This window comes from Erpetoichthys calabaricus, chromosome 1, assembly GCF_900747795.2.
Source record: "Erpetoichthys calabaricus chromosome 1, fErpCal1.3, whole genome shotgun sequence".
NCBI lineage: Eukaryota > Metazoa > Chordata > Cladistia > Polypteriformes > Polypteridae > Erpetoichthys > Erpetoichthys calabaricus.
The window spans coordinates 278490090-278507906 of record NC_041394.2 but is presented as its reverse complement, the minus strand read 5'-3'; the positions used below and the strand labels follow the sequence as shown (position 1 = coordinate 278507906).

At 38.2% G+C, this 17817-nt stretch overlaps 1 protein-coding gene across 3 annotated transcripts in view; it reads right to left on the bottom strand.

Moving 5' to 3' along the window:
* The window catches only part of itpr2 (inositol 1,4,5-trisphosphate receptor, type 2), a 1448083-nt gene that overhangs the window by 1326641 nt on the left and 103625 nt on the right, over window positions 1-17817 (bottom strand). For all 3 annotated transcript variants that reach the window (XR_007935422.1, XM_051929951.1, XM_051929945.1), the window contains exon 2: window positions 2877-2947. Coding sequence is in view for 2 of the 3 variants with exons in the window: in XM_051929951.1 (XP_051785911.1) it covers window positions 2877-2947 (71 nt within the window). In the remaining variant the exon portion in view is untranslated. The remainder of the gene's footprint in view (window positions 1-2876; window positions 2948-17817) is intronic.

Genomic DNA, 17817 nt, shown 5'->3' with positions numbered 1-17817 from the left:
ACTGCATAGTTGGAGCAGGTGAATTCAGATCAAATTTTTCAGGAAATTCATTTTAATTATCTCCAAAAAGCCAAGTTAATATTATATTATATATATATAACTATATAACATCAGCTTTATTGTAGTACTTCATAAAAACAACAAAAATGTCTTCATTTTTGCTATCGGTAGAGGAAATAAGCTTAAATTAGTAATTAATAAAATGTATCATATTTTAACAGCTAGTCATTCAGAACGGGCTGCGATGTTTTACTGTTAGGCAATGTCTATGAATACAGCACAGGCTGAAATAAGGCAGCTCAGGCTTCGGAGTAGCTATAACCAAGAAGTCCTAAGGCAGCCAGTCAAATATTGTCATATTATTTACGAGAATGTAGGTGAAATTACACACCACTATTTAATCCAGTTACCAAAGCAAACAGATCTGCCAGACCATGTTCCTCACTTTTATTTGAGTTTACTAATATTCTACTTAAAACATTTAGTTTTTTATTATCAGCTTTTTCTTACATGTTGATTTTAAAATTCACACAGATGTGACTACCAGTTTGCTATACTTGAAGGAGCTGATACAGTAAAAGGTTCCATTAACTTTCATAATCTAGTATTGTCTCCTACAGCTATTTTCACCCTTAATAAATATGAGCAAAAAAAGGCTATGTAAAATTCCTTTACTTTTTAGGAACACTAGAATCCCTGTGAGGTGTTTGGAATTGTACAGAGTGAAAAATATATTGTTATTTGGAATACATACATTTCATGTGTGTTCCATGTCTACAAAGATCTGGGTAAATGCAGGATGAGAGGAAATATGAGGTAAGAAATATTGATCATTGTTGACAAGGACCACACGAAATGTACGTATTCCAAGTAACGATATATTATTCACCCTATACAATTCCAAACACCTCAATACCAGATAAAGAGACCTCAGCTTTTGAGTTGACTTCAGCTGCCTCCGTGGGAGGATGAGTAAGCAGGCTGCCTGCTGCCAGTGCCGATCGACACACTTGCAAAACAAAGACGCTGATGAGGAGGTGCAAAGGAATTTAAGGTAGCCTGGTATTACAACTTTTTTCGTAGCCTTCAGAGATTCTAGTGTTAATCTTAGCCTCAAAGTATGTGAGATATCCAACCCTCAATGTCTTCTTTCCTTTTAACTGCCCACTGTTTTATATTGATAACTTAAAATAAATCAGATTCAATTATTTTGAAGTTTGGACATTAGAAAGCTTTTCATTTCTTTTTAAAATGTTAGAAAACACCATAACCTGTCAACTTAATTTCTTAAAAAGCAAAATTCAGTTTGGTTTTCACTTTAGTCAAAACACTGAAACAGCCAACTTCAATACAAATGTTTTAGTTGCTTTGTTTTTAGATAAATTTCTGGAAAACATTTGGTGAAGCTATACAATCTATATACAGTGGAACCTTGGTTCACGAATGTCTCGGTACACGTACAAATCGGTTTACGACCAAAAAGTTCGCCAAACTTTTGCCTCAGTGCACGACCACACACTCGGTATATGAACAAGCCAGTTTCCCTTTCGGTTTGTGCGTGCCGATGATTTCCGCACGTGTTGCATTGTTCTCAGTCAGACGTGTGTGTGCTTTCGCTGTGAATTCTTTGTGCTCTATTTCATTTCCCTTCCGGTTCGTACGCGCCGATTACTGTATTTAAGCACGTGTTCAGCCTCTCCCTGTTCATTGTTCTCAGTCAGACGTGCATGCTTTACCTGTGAACTCTTTGTGTTCTACAGTATTTTGTGTGCTTTTGCAGTTAACCATGGCTTCTAAGCAAGTGAAGAGTGGTTGAGAAGAAAGTTTTGCAGAAAATTGAAATCGAAGTAAAAAAAGAAATTATTGAAAAGTATGAGCGTGGCGTTCGTGTTACTGATCTTGCCACTGAGTACAAGAAGTCAGAAAAGCAGTGCAATGTTACTTTCTTGGTTGCTTATGGTTGGCTTTTAAATAAAGTTCGGATTTGTTCAAATGTTCCTTTTGTTTCCCTGTGCTTAAAACTCATTTAAACAGTGTTTACAGCGATCGGGTCATAAGGCTACAGTATAGCGTGAACTCTTGCAATGTTAGTCTTCTCTGTGTTATTCAATGTTTTTACATTTAGTTTACTTTTACACTGTGCATTCTATGGTTTGATTAACTATATTTGTGCTTAAAAACTTAAAAAAAATATATATTTACATACAGTTCGTATGGTCTGGAACGGATTAATTGTATTTCCATACAATCCTATGGGGGAAATTGCTTCGGTTCACGACCAAATCAGTTTATGACCAGAGTTTTGGAACGAATTATGGTCGTGAACCGAGGTTCCATTGTATATGTTTTTGGAGTGTTTTTGCTTCATATGTTGTATTCAGCAAGTGCAGACATACAACAACAGTACATTCTAATGCCTGTCTCTCAGGATGCAGTGGTGGAACCACTTCCTTTTTTTAGTTGTCAGAAAGTACTTCTTGCATTCTTGAAATAACTATAAAAACTGAACCATTTACTTCAAATGGATTATAATTAGTCTGACTGATAATACAATGTATACTATATACAATTAAAACAGTTAAAATAATAATGGAGTGGTGGAACCACTTCCTTTTTTTAGTTGTCAGAAAGTACTTCTTGCATTATTGAAATAACTATAAAAACTGAACCATTTACTTCAAAAGGATTATAATTAGTCTGACTGATAATACAATGTATACTATATACAATTAAAACAGTTAAAATAATAATGGAAAATACAGCTGGTGTATTTTTTGTTAAACCTGGGTACATTTAATAGCAACATGACAGAAATGACTAAGAGATAATAGACTGAGACATGGGCACTTGCAACTCAGTAATATTTGAGAACTAACCTCTGAACTTTTTTGGTGGATTGGCTAGATCCCCAGCATCGGGTTGTATGACACATCTGTCGTCAACCAAGCTAAAATGAGAGAAAACAGTTATTCTGCTGCTGGCTGACAATAGCCAAAAGTAAAAAAACAAATGATAGCAAAAAATGACAGATGATTAAAAAAAAAAAAATGTGCTATTAAAATGTACTATTAAAACTGAGCTAGAAGTAACAAATTCACAAACATTATTAAATAATGGACTAACACACAAACACATGGATTACTGTAAGTTTTAATGGTGCATATATGGATCATAAATTAATAGCAAAAAAGAGAGCTAGGAATAAAAAACATTTTACCATTATATACAGTACTTATAGGGTACAAAATAGCAGAACTTGAAATTCATGTTTGAATTTGGGTGGGAAATCCTCCTTAAATTGCAGACTTCGGTGGGTGATAAAATTGTGTTTGGAGATGGCGAAAAGCCACAGTTTAGAAAGCACTTAATACTTCAGGCATTTTTCTAAATGTCACAACTTATTCTCTTTTATGACTCAAGTAATTTATACAATTTTGAGTGGATAAATTAATCTAAAGATAGGCTGATAAGTTTGTTATTTCAGCTAATGTAACTTTACGTTATTTTGCATGTAGCAATTATCACTCGTAATTGACCAAAAAACTGACTTGCCTAGTTAAAGCTGTACCAGTAGAATGGTATAAAAATTTGAGAATATAAAATACGCTAAGAAAATGTTTTTTTTTTTATCCATGTTTTTCATGTCACAGTATAATTTTCAGTGGCTATAAAGGATACATTCAGTATTTTTCAAGTCAAATGCATATATAGGTTGACCAGACATCCCATTTTCTCCAGGACAGTCTGGTTTTCATGCATTGTGTCCCGTAAAGTAACAAAAATGTACAGTTTGTCCCTTTTTTATTCAGTCAAAATGCAAAGGGGGAAATTTCAACTCTTCAATTTCATGCGCGTGTGAAAAGGCACAAGAAACTTCAAGATCCAGCTCTCCAATTTCATTTGCATTTAAAACACACTTGCTGGATTAATAACTTGTGTCCTGTTTTGCAATCATGAAAATCTGCCTAATTATAGTTCACCATTACTCAGATACAGCCAAAACAATGTTGTATATAATTCAAAAATAAAAGCACCATAGCGCACCTTCCTGCTCACTGTTAAGATATGGAAACTGAATGTGTACTTTCCACATCATCGCATTTGAACACTTGCTAACATTTGTAAAATGCAAAGGTGATGTATTATGAGACAACTGGTATAGATCTGGTTATGTTGGAAAGTTAATGATATTCCTTCAGTTTAATTATGGTTAATTCCATAGTTCTCAAGAGGGTGAAGATAAAATTTGGTACTAAACTGAGCAAAGGAAATCACAGCTTTATTAAGAGAATGCATGTTAAAGATAAACCACAATTGTAAAATCTAACATAATAATTGCACTTTTAAAGTTCATCTTTACTTCAGTGAAGCGTAATAAACCCATTCTGTGTTGATTTTCACTCAGTTTTATTTTCTAATTGTACATCTACTCAAGTAATAAGATTGTGAGATGTTCACTTCATTTTCTTCTTCTTCTCTCTGTGGAGTAAGGGCACCTCATCTACTGCTAAAATGTAATTTCAGTAGGTCAAGCATACTGCAAGTAATATTCACACTCACTAGTACTACACTTCAGGTCATCATTGTTGTATTAATCAAATCCTGGAGCCGCAGCTGTCTGTACACCAAGTACGTGCAAGATGGATGCCAGGCAAACCATTTTTGAGCTCCTGACATTCAGAGATTGGCTTCGCACGTTACAGGAGATGGACGGCGGAACTCTCTTAGCAGCAGTGTTAATTTTTCTTATTTTTTATCATTCCGATGTATCCTGTATTTATCCAACTCGAGGAGGTTCTATTACAGTTTTTGCAATCATATATAAACATGAGCAGAAACAAAGGAGCTCAGAAATAAATGGGAAAGAAACCCAAAGCTACACCCAAGCCTAGACAGGCATCAAGTCCAAGTCCAAACTCAAGGTACGGCCTTACAGGGACTGACCTGGGACAGACAGGCGAAAGCACAGAATTTGTAAACATAGTATAAAATAAAATAAATTATCATGTTTGGCTGTGTTCTTGGTCAGTTTCATAAAGGTTCATTCAGTAGCAAATGCCGGCTAATGAAATGTTTAGTTTTTCACACCAAAAAATAAAAAGTAACGGAAAAGTATGGACCACCAGCAGTTGCGATGGCAGGGTGAAAGTAGCCAGAATGAACCAATGAGAGAAGGACGTTCAGAGAGGGATGAAAGAGTCATGGTGAACTTGAAGCAGAAGAGTGGCAGTGTGGTTAAGTGTTATTTCACTAAATAGTTGTCGAGATCTCTTGATCAGAGAAAAGGCAGAGAATAACATTGTGAGAGAACAGACAAAAAAGAGATGCTGTTTCATCCACCGCATAATAACAATCCTTCCAACGGGAACCAGCAGAAGCAAGCACAACTCAGTAAAGGAGTTGCCCACAGCCAGAACAGTGGAGAAGAGAGTACAAAGTTCAAAACACTATTTCTTTAGAATCACTTCTATCCTGCACCATCCTTGCTCTTTCCTTACTTGAACCTCCCACCCTAATACACTATTATTTTCATGTTTAACTGCATTCTTTGGCTGATGTTTTTATAATGTGACATAGTTTGTATGAGTGTGATCATAGTACCATTACACAAAACCGAGCTGGTTATTCATTAACTTGTGTTGAGGACCTGTTTCCCATCAGTAGGATATTTCAAGGATGAAAAAGAAGAAAATATTCAAGTTTCAAAGTAATTTGTAGTTGAAGTCTCACGAGTTCAAATTCTCCAATGCTTTCTAAAGTGTTTGATGAAATATATTAACAGAAATTTCTTTTAAAACTTTTCTACTTATTAAATATTGGTATGAAATAAAATGTCATAACATAAGCTAAGCAAACATGTTTGATTATTGGCAAATTATGAAATCATCTGGAGTAAGATGATTCCTTTTAATATACTAGATGTTACCAACTGTAACTCCTGAGACTTGGACCAAGAATAAGGACACCACCCTCTCTGCATTTCATAAAAGGTGACTAGAGACTGGTGGCCGGACAAGCTTCAGCAAAATACCTAGTCCAACAGTCATTTAGTGATGAGATATAAAACATGTGCAGAGTGCAGCCCATAGTACCCAGTGGACTCCATCACCTGCCTCTGTCAAGCAGAAAGTTGGGGATACAGGGTAAAATACAGGTACTGGAAACTTAACATTTAATGGAACTGTACAGAGGCCGTGTTGTAAGAGCAGAAGAGAGTAGGTTTGTGCTATGTTCAGGAAATGAGATAAAAAGGTCTAAGTGTGAGAATGCTTAGTTAGGAAAGTTAATGCCACTGACTCTAATTAATATATATTCTTCATTTGATAAATGACTAGCAAAACATGTTTTTTATTGAATCAAGGAATTTAACATACCCAAAAAAAGGAGAAAGAAAAAGAAAGAAATCAGTTGAAAAATGGAAAAAAATCTATTTGCCTCATATGGCACCCAACAACAACAACAAGATCCGACATTGGGTCGATCCATCTGACATGGATCAAGATCACAGGACCACTGAGCGATTAAAAGGATAAGGTTTGTAGGCTGATTTTACAGGGTGAGGATAGCTTCTTTACATGTGAAAAGGAGAAAAACGGGGGGGGGGGGGGAAGGATGTGAAAGAACAGGGCCAGATAAAAAGATGCTACAGTGGATACAGAAAAGAATCACCCCTTCAAAATATTCCCATTGTTTTTGATTTACAGATTTTTTCTAGCTTTACTTACTCGATGCAATCTAACATCCAAGTGAAAGAGTTCACAGCTAGAGTTCAGAAGAATTACAAAAAATAAAAAAACAAATAAATACTGAGATTAATAAAGGATCCTGAGGTGGGTAGAGTAGCCAAATACTATATTCAAGTAAGAGTAGCATTACTTCAAAATAATATTATTCAAGTACAAGTTAAAAGTAGTCAACCAAAAAATTACTCAACTAAGAGTAAAAAAGTATTTGGTGAAAAGACTACTCAAGTACTGAGTAACTGTTTGAACATAATAAATGATTTATTTTTTAGAAATGTTGTAATAAGACACACAAAAATATAAAATAATGTGCAAATTCTGCTATTTCCAAATAATAAAATAAAAAATGAGTAAAAATAAATAACATCTTTACAAAATAAAGATGCACAAATAACACAAAGTTCCAAATCTCACTTTTTCACAAAAAAGCTTTTGAAGCCAATACCTACAGTAGGTAACATGTATGTTTGAACAGTGCAAACTACTTACAGTGACAAGATATACTGTACACTGACAGTATAATACTGTATATTCACTTTGTGGTGTAGTGGATCTGCAGCTTCCAAAAAAAAAAAAAAAAAAGCCAGTTTCAAATCCATAAAGCCGTGTCACTCTCCATGGGCGCAATTGCACAACCACAGGGAGTTAATGAAGTAGTTGGGAGTGAATCGCACCAACGTTCTCAGTTGCTTCATTGGCCTCCTGAGGCATGTGATTAAGGCCCATGGAGACAGGAGTGTATATATACGGGTCGGCACAAAAAAAGAAGGGGGAATCGAACAAAAGGAGAAAAGAAAAGAGGTTAAAAACATGAAAGGCAGGTGGGAGAAAGGTGGGAGAAAGCAGTTTTAGCTAGGGCCCCATGAAAAAGTGTTAGCTGTGGCGCTAGTTTGCCCCACTGAACATTCGTGTGGAGTGTGGCGAGCAAGTCAGGTGCCCTCCCTAGGCTTCCGAGGTGCGACCACGTGAGCGCGAAGGTAGAAGGGAGGAAGGCCGACCTCGGACGGTCTGGCTGTGATGCCTGGAGGCAGCCAAGACGGAGTTCGGCCGAAAGAAGCTCGTGGCTGCTGATTCTCCGCCAGCTACGAGAGCAATGGGTGAGCCAGGGAGAATGAGAAGGTGAGCTGAGATCAGGAGGAGTTAGTCTGCATTTTATCCTCGGATTTTTAACGGATTTATTTACTGATTTTTTTTATCCCCACTTTTTGCAATGATTTTTACTGTACTGTTTTTTTCAGAACACTGCACCATTAACACTTTTGTTGATTTTACTTTTGTTTTGGCTGGTTTTTAATAAAAGCACTTGAGCACTTTTTCCACCATCCTCTGGCCTCATCAGTGAATTATCCTCATATGTCAGCTCATCTTGGTCATAACTATCAATGGTGTGGGTTCAGCAGACTCCCATGTGTGAAGAGGAAGTCTGTAGGGGACCGGCATCGTCACACAATTGCCCTCCAAACAGCACAGCTGATAGAAAATAACATTAGAACAAGGCAGCTTGTGCACGTACAAGAAGTTTTTTACCATGACTGTCTGTGTCTGTGCATGTTTGGTTAAAACGTGCTTGTTCATCACTCAGTGAAGTGCTGGTTAAGCTTCAGCAGGAGTTGGCTCTCAAGGTTCTTGCAGTGAAGCTGTGACAGTTTAGCAGTGAACAGGAGCCCCGCATGACTAAAAAGTCTCTCACAGGCTGCAGACGCAGGAAGTTTGTGTGTGGTTATGTGACTGCATGGCTGCGTCTGATTGGTGAAACTGAGTCATGTGATTATTGTTGCTAAGTCTGATTGGTGAAACGTAGTCATGTGATTATTGTTGCTACATCTGATTGGTGAAACAGTCATGCAGTAGATCCACTGGCGACTTCTCTCTGGCAAAAATATAGCGTATCTAATGTGTAAATAGAAAAAAGTAACAAGTCGAGTGTTGCCCAATGTAGCGGAGTAAGAGTAGCGTTTCTTCTTCACAAATATACTCAAGTAAAAGTAAAAAGTATGATGCAGTAAAAACTACTCTTAGAAGTGCAATTTTTTTTTTTAAAAAAAAAGTTACTCAAGTAAATGTAACGGAGTAAATGTAACTCGTTACTACCCACCTCTGAAAGGATCACCCCCCTCCTAAACTCAATCAGGTGTAAGTAGCCACCATTTTCATTGCAGACCACGGTTACTGGCTTCTACCTGTAATCAATTGTAATCAGTGTGATTAGTGAAGCATACAAACAGCTGATCCTGGAGCATTCCCTTGCTTGGTAGTGCAACTGACAGCAAACAACTGACTATGGGTGGCAAGCCTCTTCCAAAAGATCTCAGGGATAGAGCTGTGGACAGACATAAGGCAGGAGATGGGATACAAAAAAATCTCAAAGAATTTATCAATCTCAAGGAGCACAGTAAAGTCCATAATAAAAAGAAGTTGCAAGTGTTTGGTACTACTAGGACCCTCCCTGGATCTGGCCATCCCTCCAAACTGGATGGAAGAGCAAGGAGAAAACTGGTAAGAGAGGCTACCAAGAGGCCAATGGCCACTTTGAAGGAGTTACAGGATTTTATGGCAAAGAATGGTCATTGTGTGCATGTGACAACAATTGCACAAGCGCTCCACAATTGTGGCTTGTTTGGGAGGATCGCAAGGAGAAAAAAAACACTTCTCAAGAAAGGCCACATTAAGGCTCGTTTGAGCTTTGCCAGAATGCACCTTAAAGATTCTGATGCCCAGTGGAAAAAGGTCTTATGGTCAGATGAGGCCAAAATTGAGCTATTTGGCCTCGATACCAAACAGTACACCTGCCGGAAATCCAATGCAGCTCACCATCCACAATCCACCATACCTAAAATAAAGCATGGAGGTGGCAGCATCCTGTTGTGGGGGTGTTTCTCTGCCACAGGGCCTGGGGCTCTCGTTAGGGTAGAAGGAAAAATGGATGGGGCAAAATACTGCTACCCTCTGCCAGAAAGTTGAAGATGGGCAGAATGTTCACCTTTCAACATGACAACAACCCCGAAGCACACAGCAAAATTGACCACACTGTGGCTGAAGGAGAAAAAAGTGAATGTCTTCGTGTGCACCAGTCACGGCAAAGACCTAAATCGCATTGAAAATCTGTGGAAAGATTTGAAGACAGCAGTCCACCAACACTCACCATCTAATTTGACCAAACTTGAACAGTTCTGTAAAGAAGAGTGGTCAAATATTGCTCAATCTAGATGTACAAAGCTGATACAGAAGTATCCTAACAGACTCAAGGCTGTCATTAAAAAGGTGGTTCAACAAAATATTGACATTGTGGGGGGTGATCCTTTATTAATCTCAGTATGTCTTGCTTTTAATTTTTTTTATAATTTTTCTGAACTGTAGCTGTGATATCTTTCACTTGGATGCTATCGGTTGCATTGAGTATGTAAAGCTGGGAAGAAATATTTTGTTTGTGTGTTTTCATTTAAGGCTGTAAAGAAAAAAAAATGGGAATATTTTGAAGGGGGTGATTCTTTTCTATACCTACTGTATATGCCCAAAACACTGAACAGAGTTAGAAATAAAAGAAAAAAGATGAACTGGGAAAATGTACACAAGACCGGAGAGATTGGATGGCATACGGTTCAAACTGTCAGACAAATCACTAAAAAGGCTCATTCACTGGTACATGCTGCCACTAATTGATATGGAAGGGTTACAAAAGATGGGAATACAAATATAACATTTTATAGTAGGGATTAAGAGTTTGTCAGCACAATGCCCAAAATCAATGGCATAAGACAGTACTGATGTTTTTAGCTTAAACAAGATCGATAGTACATCTTGCATGTAGGCAGATGGGAAGGGGTACAAAGCCACAGCCAAATGGAGTGTAAAGTGAACGCCTAATGATAGAATTCAAGATTAAGTAACAAGACTCCAGCATGCTGCCTATATCTTATTAAAAGGAATTTAAGGGATTGTCTTTTCCTTTTCCATAAAAAGTTAGAAAGCAGCAACTTTATTTTCGACCGGTATCTGTTGGGTGACAGTAGAGGTAACAAGGAGCTGAAAAGGTTAAAATTATGAACTATATTAATTTTAAAAAATTAAGGCCAAGATAAAAAAGATAGCAGGGGCTTAGGCCAATATTTAAAAAGGACCCAGCATCAATAAGTGCACAGTCATAACTATGTGAGGCTACATCCATAAGACAAGTGGACATATAAATTTCTAAATATCTGCTCCTGGAGAAAACGAAAAGGGTAGAGAGCTCTGTCAACGGAGATCATTAAAAGGCATAAGAGTGGATTTTGCCCAATAACTGTATAACCAAATAAAGGTTCAAAAGATGTGGAGAAGATTTAGGATATGAGAGGTATCAGAAGCAGCACTGCCTAAATAGAGGATATTGTCTGCATATAGGAAAATTAAACAGGTGAATTCTGGAGTGTAGTAGAAATAATCATCTTAGACTTATGTACGGCTATGGCTAGAGGCTGTGACAATGCGGGTCCTGCTCCAAGCTCCCACTTCTCTTCTGGGAGCCTCTTGAACCTAACACTGTCAGTAATGTAACCAGATGAGCTGTATAATGAGGACAAATTACACTGGGAGCAAGGGGATAGTATAAAAAGTGTACAAGTGCTTTTATTACAAAAGAGTCAAAACAAAACCAAAAACAGTGTCCATAGTACAGTGCTTCAAAATGTTTCAATAAATAAATAATCAAAAAAAACAAAAAACCTGCAAAAATGGAGGTTAAAATCCATAATAAATAAATCCTTTAGAACAACGTTAAAACAATGGGCTGGAAGCTGTCCTGCAGCCACAGCCAACTCTCCTCCTGGTCCACAAGCTTTCTGTCCCCTAGCTACTGTACGTACAGCTCCCGCCAGACCGAGACTCGGACTCCCCAGCAACCAGGGTGTACACGCTGGGGCTCACTATCCCAAGCCTCCCTGATTCCCACTGCCTTCCACGGCCTTATGTGGCGAGGTGTCCATGCTCCTGGTCACTCGTGTTCCTCTGAAATGCTCAGCAGGAGTGACTAAATTCATCCACCCAGAGTGTCATCCAAACATTCCTGGCCTCTCCTCCCAGCTGCCAGCATTCGCCAGCGGGCTTGCACTCGCTCTCTCTCGCTCCTATAACAGCTTTATCAACTTCCTGCCTTATTCTCTCCTTAACTTCAATCTGTCTCTTTTCTTCTCTGTCCCTCTATTTCCTCTGCTCTGCACTCGGGCTTCTCACTTTAATAATGGGGACGATTAGCAGCTCCCGGCATCAATTACTGACACGGGCGATCCTGCACCTGTGCGCTTCAGTGCAGAAACGCCCAAGCCCACAACACGCCCGGGAACTGCTCCTGTCACACTACCACACCCACCTCAAGCTGCGAGTGTGGCGATTTATTTATTTAAAAACTAGCCATTTGTTTAGGACCAGCTATAATACAGAGTTACAGTGACAAAATGATATGACCTGCCTGGTCCCTCTGCAAATAAACAAGGGAGGAAAAACAATGGAATCAGTTAGGACAATTACACAGGAGAAGGAGTACTAAGTTTTGATTAGATTAACAAACATTGGCTCATCCTATTCATAACCTATCACAAAAATGACCAGTTCATATTATCAAAAGCCATTTGTGTATAAAGGCAGAGGTGAACTAAAAGGCTGGTAAAGGATTGGAGTGGATCAATGTTAAGTAGTTGTCTGTGTATATTATTGGAAGCAAGGTAAGAGTGAATAAAGCCAGTTTACTCATGGTTAGATTCATTTACCAATTACCTTCTGATGATTATATGCCAAGACCTAGGTCAGCAATTTTATATCAGTTTTCATGAGTGAAAGATGTCTAAAGCTCTGACAGAGAAGAGTTCATATCTTCTGTTAGAAGCAAAGTGATGATAGCCACATTAAAAGATCAAAAAAACAGAAAACAGTTCAAGAAGCAAGCATTCCAAATCTGGAAGCCTCCCAGCATTCATGGAACTTACTGCAACACCAAGTTTACATAAGGAGGTAAAAGCATCTAAGAACGAGGCATCATTGTTTGAAAGAAGAGGAATAGGGGGACAATCAAGAAAGGATTTAATGAAGTTTAAATAAATTAATTTTATTGATAGTTTAACTAAGGTTACTTACACAATCTTAACTGAAATTCTAATTAAATCTAGCGCCTGGTTAGCAGAAACTAAAACACTTCAAAGCAAAACAAATCACAAACTTACTTAAGAATATGAGGGGGGTAAAAATCAATTTAATAATAATAATATATTTTATTTATATAACGCCTTTCCCATGCTCAAGGCACTTACTTACAATGCTGTATTAAAAAATTAAAGACAAATCTAGGATTTGTTTTCTTTTCTCTTCTGTTCTACTATGCTGTAGTGGATTTTTTATTAAAATTGAGAGAGATAAAAATATAAAATATATATATATTATACAACCCCAAATCAGAAAAAGTTGGGACAGTGTGGAAAATGTGAATAAAAAAAGAAAAAAGCAAGTTATAAATTCTCCTCAAATTTTATTTCATTGCAGACAGTATGAACACAAAATAATTCATGTTTTTTTTTGTCAACATCATTTGAGTTGTAAATAAATATCCATTCTTGCCATTCAGGCTTGCAACACATTTCAAAAAAAGTTGGGACAGTACAGCATTTACCACTTTGTACAGTTCCCCTGTCTTTTAACAACACTTAAAAGACGTTTAGGCATTGAAGAAATCAAGTGATTAAGTGTTGCAGGTGTTAGTTTGTCCCATTCTTCCTGCAAACAACGTTTTAGGTGCGCAACAGTACGGGGTCTTCGTTGACGCATTTTTCGCTTCAAAATGCGCCAAACATTCTCTATAGGAGACAAATCAGGACTGCAGGCAGGCCAGTCAAGCATCTGCACCCTCTTCTTACGCAGCCATGCCTTTGTTATGCGCGCAGTATGTGGTTTGGCATTGTCTTGCTGAAATAAGCATGAGCGTCCCTGGAAAAGACGTCGTCTTGAAGGCAGCATTTGTTCCTCCAAAACTGAGATATACTTCTCAGCATTGATGGTGCCATCGCAGAAGTGCAAGTTACCTTTGCCGAAGGCACTGACACAACCCCATACCATGACACACCCTGGCTTTTGGACTTGTATCTGGTAACAGTCTGGATGGTCCTTTTCCTCTTTGGTCCGCAGCACACGGCATCCATTTCTTCCAAAAAAGATGTGAAAAACCGATTCGTCTGACCACAATACATGTTTCCACTGCACAATGGACCATACCAGATGTCTCCGAGCCCAGAGAAGTCAACGGCGCTTCTGGACACTATTTATGTAGAGCTTCCTTTTGGCACAGTACAGTTTTAGCTGGCATTTCCTAATGTAACTACGTACTGAAGTGCTTCAGAGTGACTTCCTGAAGTAGTCCTGAGCCCACGCAGTTATATCATTTATTGATGAATGACGGTTTTTAATGCAGTGCCGTCTGAGGGCTCGGAGATCACGGCCATTCAGTTTAGGCTTGCGCCCTTGGCCTTTGTGCACGTTAATTTCTCCAGATTCCCTGATTCTTTTCACTATGTTATGCACTGTAGAGGGAGAAATGCCCAAATCTCTTCCTATCTGTCTTTGAGAAACGTTTTTCTTCATCATTTCAAAGATTTTTGCCCGCACATGGTGGCAAACTGGCGATCCTCTCCCCATCTTTGCTCCTAAAGGAGTAGGCCTTTCCTCGATGCTGCTTTTGTACCGAATCATGATTGCAATCACCTGTTAACATCACCAGTTTCAAATCACATCATTATTTAGTTATTATACCTCATTACTACCCCTTAATTGCCCCCATCCCAACTTTTGTTGGAATGTGTTGCAAGCCTGAATGGCAAGAATGGATATTTATTTACAAATCAAATGATGTTGACAAAAAAAAAAACATGAATTATTTTGTGTTCATACTGTCTGCAATGAAGTAAAATTTGAGGAGAATTTATAACTTGTTATTATATTATTTATAAATTTATAATTTATAATATATATTCTTGGGAACTGCACGTCTGACATTGTGGTCAGCAACACAGGAGCGCCACAGGGGACTGTACTTTCTCCGGTCCTGTTCAGCCTATATACATCAGACTTCCAATACAACTCGGAGTCCTGCCACGTGCAAAAGTTCGCTGATGACACTGCTATCGTGGGCTGCATCAGGAATGGGCTGGAGGAGGAGTATAGGGACCTAATCAATGACTTTGTTAAATGGTGCGACTCAAACCACCTACACCTGAACACCAGCAAAACCAAGGAGCTGGTGGTGGATTTTAGGAGGCCCAGACCCCTCATAGACCCAGTGATCATCATAGATGACTGTGTGCAGATGGTGCAGACCTATAAATATCTGGGAGTGCAGCTGGATGATAAATTAGACTGGACTGCCAATACTGATGCGCTGTGCAAGAAAGGACAGAGCCGGTTATACTACCTTAGAAGGCTGGCGTCCTTCAACATCTGCAATAAGATGCTGCAGATGTTCTATCAGACAGTTGTGGCGAGCGCCCTCTTCTATGCAGTGGTGTGCTGGGGAGGCAGCATTAAGATGAAAGACACCTCACGCCTGGACAAACTGGTGAGGAAGGCAAGCTCTATTGTTGGCATGGAGCTGGACAGTTTAACATCTGTGGCAGAGCGAAGGGCGCTCAGCAGGCTCCTATCAATTATGGAGAATCCACTGCATCCACTTAATAGTATCATCTCCAGACAGAAGAGCAGCTTCAGCGACAGACTGCTGTCACTGTCCTGCTCCACTGACAGATTGAGGAGATCGTTCCTCCCCCAAACTAGGCGACTCTTTAATTCCACCCGGGGGGGTAAACGTTAACATTTAACATTATACATAGTTATTGTCTGTTTTTCACCTGCATTACTATCATTCTTTAATTTAATATTATTTATTGTATCAGTATGCTGCTGCTGAAGAATGTGAATTTCCCATTGGGATTAATAAAGTATCTATCTATCTATCTAACTTGCTTTTTTCTTTTTTTATTCACATTTTCCACCCTGTCCCAACTTTTCTGATTTGGGGTTGTATATATATATATATATATATATATATATATATATATATATATATATCTATACTAATAAAAGGCAAAGCCCTCACTGACTGACTGACTGACTGACTGACTCACTCATCACTAATTCTCCAACTTCCCGTGTAGGTAGAAGGCTGAAATTTGGCAGGCTCATTCCTTACAGCTTACTTACAAAAGTTAGGCAGGTTTCATTTCGAAATTCTACACGTAATGGTCATAACTGGTACCTGTTTTTTGTCCATATACTCTAATGGAGGAGGCGGAGTCACGTATCGCGTCATCACGTATTACGCCTCCTACGTAATCACGTGAAGTGAAAACAAGGAAGAGATTTACAGCACAAGTCAAACGCGGGAACGAAGGTAAATGACATTAATTGCTGAGTGTCTTTTAATACTGTGTAATTGTTGAGTGTCTTTTAATACTTTGTAAGCATACATATTAACAGATGTGCAATTAAACGTGTGCATTTACGGGGTGATTTCTCAGGCTTAAAGCTCGAAGTGATCACTCGAGTGAAGGCAGCTTCACAAAAAAAACAGATCCTTAACAAACTGTTATTGGTATATTTTCCCTCAATTTTAAAAGGTTTGCTTTTCTTCTTAATAAAAATTTAAAAGCAGAACTTCGCCGGTGCGAACCGCGGGGATTTGAGCGACTGACGCATACAGACATATTCATGAGTGCAGGTACTTCGGAAAGAAAGCACCGTGTAAACCTAAAGTTTAAATTAAGTTCATAGACCTACAAAAGGTTGCCATTGATTTGAGGCAAGATTGCTTTTCTCCTGTACAACTATACGTTGCATTCTCAAGAGTGTGCTTGCACGGCTTGGTCATATTACAACCGGAGTGCTGAACTGACAACGTGATATACAAACAGAACAATCGTAAAAACAGGATTAAATAAAAAGGCTGCTTCCATTGGCAAAGCAACGAAAAAGGAAGACCTTATATGACGTTTGTTTATAAAACAGCATTGAGGCTGTGTGAAGTCAGTTTCACAAAAAAACAGATCCTTAACAAATTGTTATTAGTATATTTTCACTCAATTTAAAAAGGTTTTCTTCTTAATAAAAATTTAAAAGCAGTACTTCGCCGCTGCAAAGCACGGGGATGTATATAGATAGAGAGATAGATAGAGATAGATAGAGATATATATATATAGATCTATATATATAGATCTCTCTCTCTATATATATATTATATATATATATATATATAGATATCTCTATCTATCTATATATATATATAGATATATGTGTATGTATGTAGATATGTATATGTGTATATATACAGTGGTGTGAAAAACTATTTGCCCCCTTCCTGATTTCTTATTCTTTTGCATGTTTGTCACACAAAATGTTTCTGATCATCAAACACATTTAACTATTAGTCAAATATAACACAAGTAAACACAAAATGCAGTATGTAAATGGTGGTTTTTATTATTTAGGGAGAAAAAAAAATCCAAACCTTCATGGCCCTGTGTGAAAAAGTAATTGCCCCCTGAACCTAATAACTGGTTGGGCCACCCTTAGCAGCAATAACTGCAATCAAGCGTTTGCGATAACTTGCAATGAGTCTTTTACAGTGCTCTGCAGGAATTTTGGCCCACTCATCTTTGCAAAATTGTTGTAATTCAGCTTTATTTGAGGGTTTTCTAGCATGAACCGCCTTTTTAAGGTCATGCCATAGCATCTCAATTGGATTCAGGTCAGGACTTTGACTAGGCCACTCCAAAGTCTTCATTTTGTTTTTCTTCAGCCATTCAGAGGTGGATTTGCTGGTGTGTTTTGGGTCATTGTCCTGTTGCAGCACCCAAGATCGCTTCAGCTTGAGTTGACGAACAGATGGCCGGACATTCTCCTTCAGGATTTTTTGGTAGACAGTAGAATTCATGGTTCCATCTATCACAGCAAGCCTTCCAGGTCCTGAAGCAGCAAAACAACCCCAGACCATCACACTACCACCACCATATTTTACTGTTGGTATGATGTTCTTTTTCTGAAATGCTGTGTTCCTTTTACGCCAGAT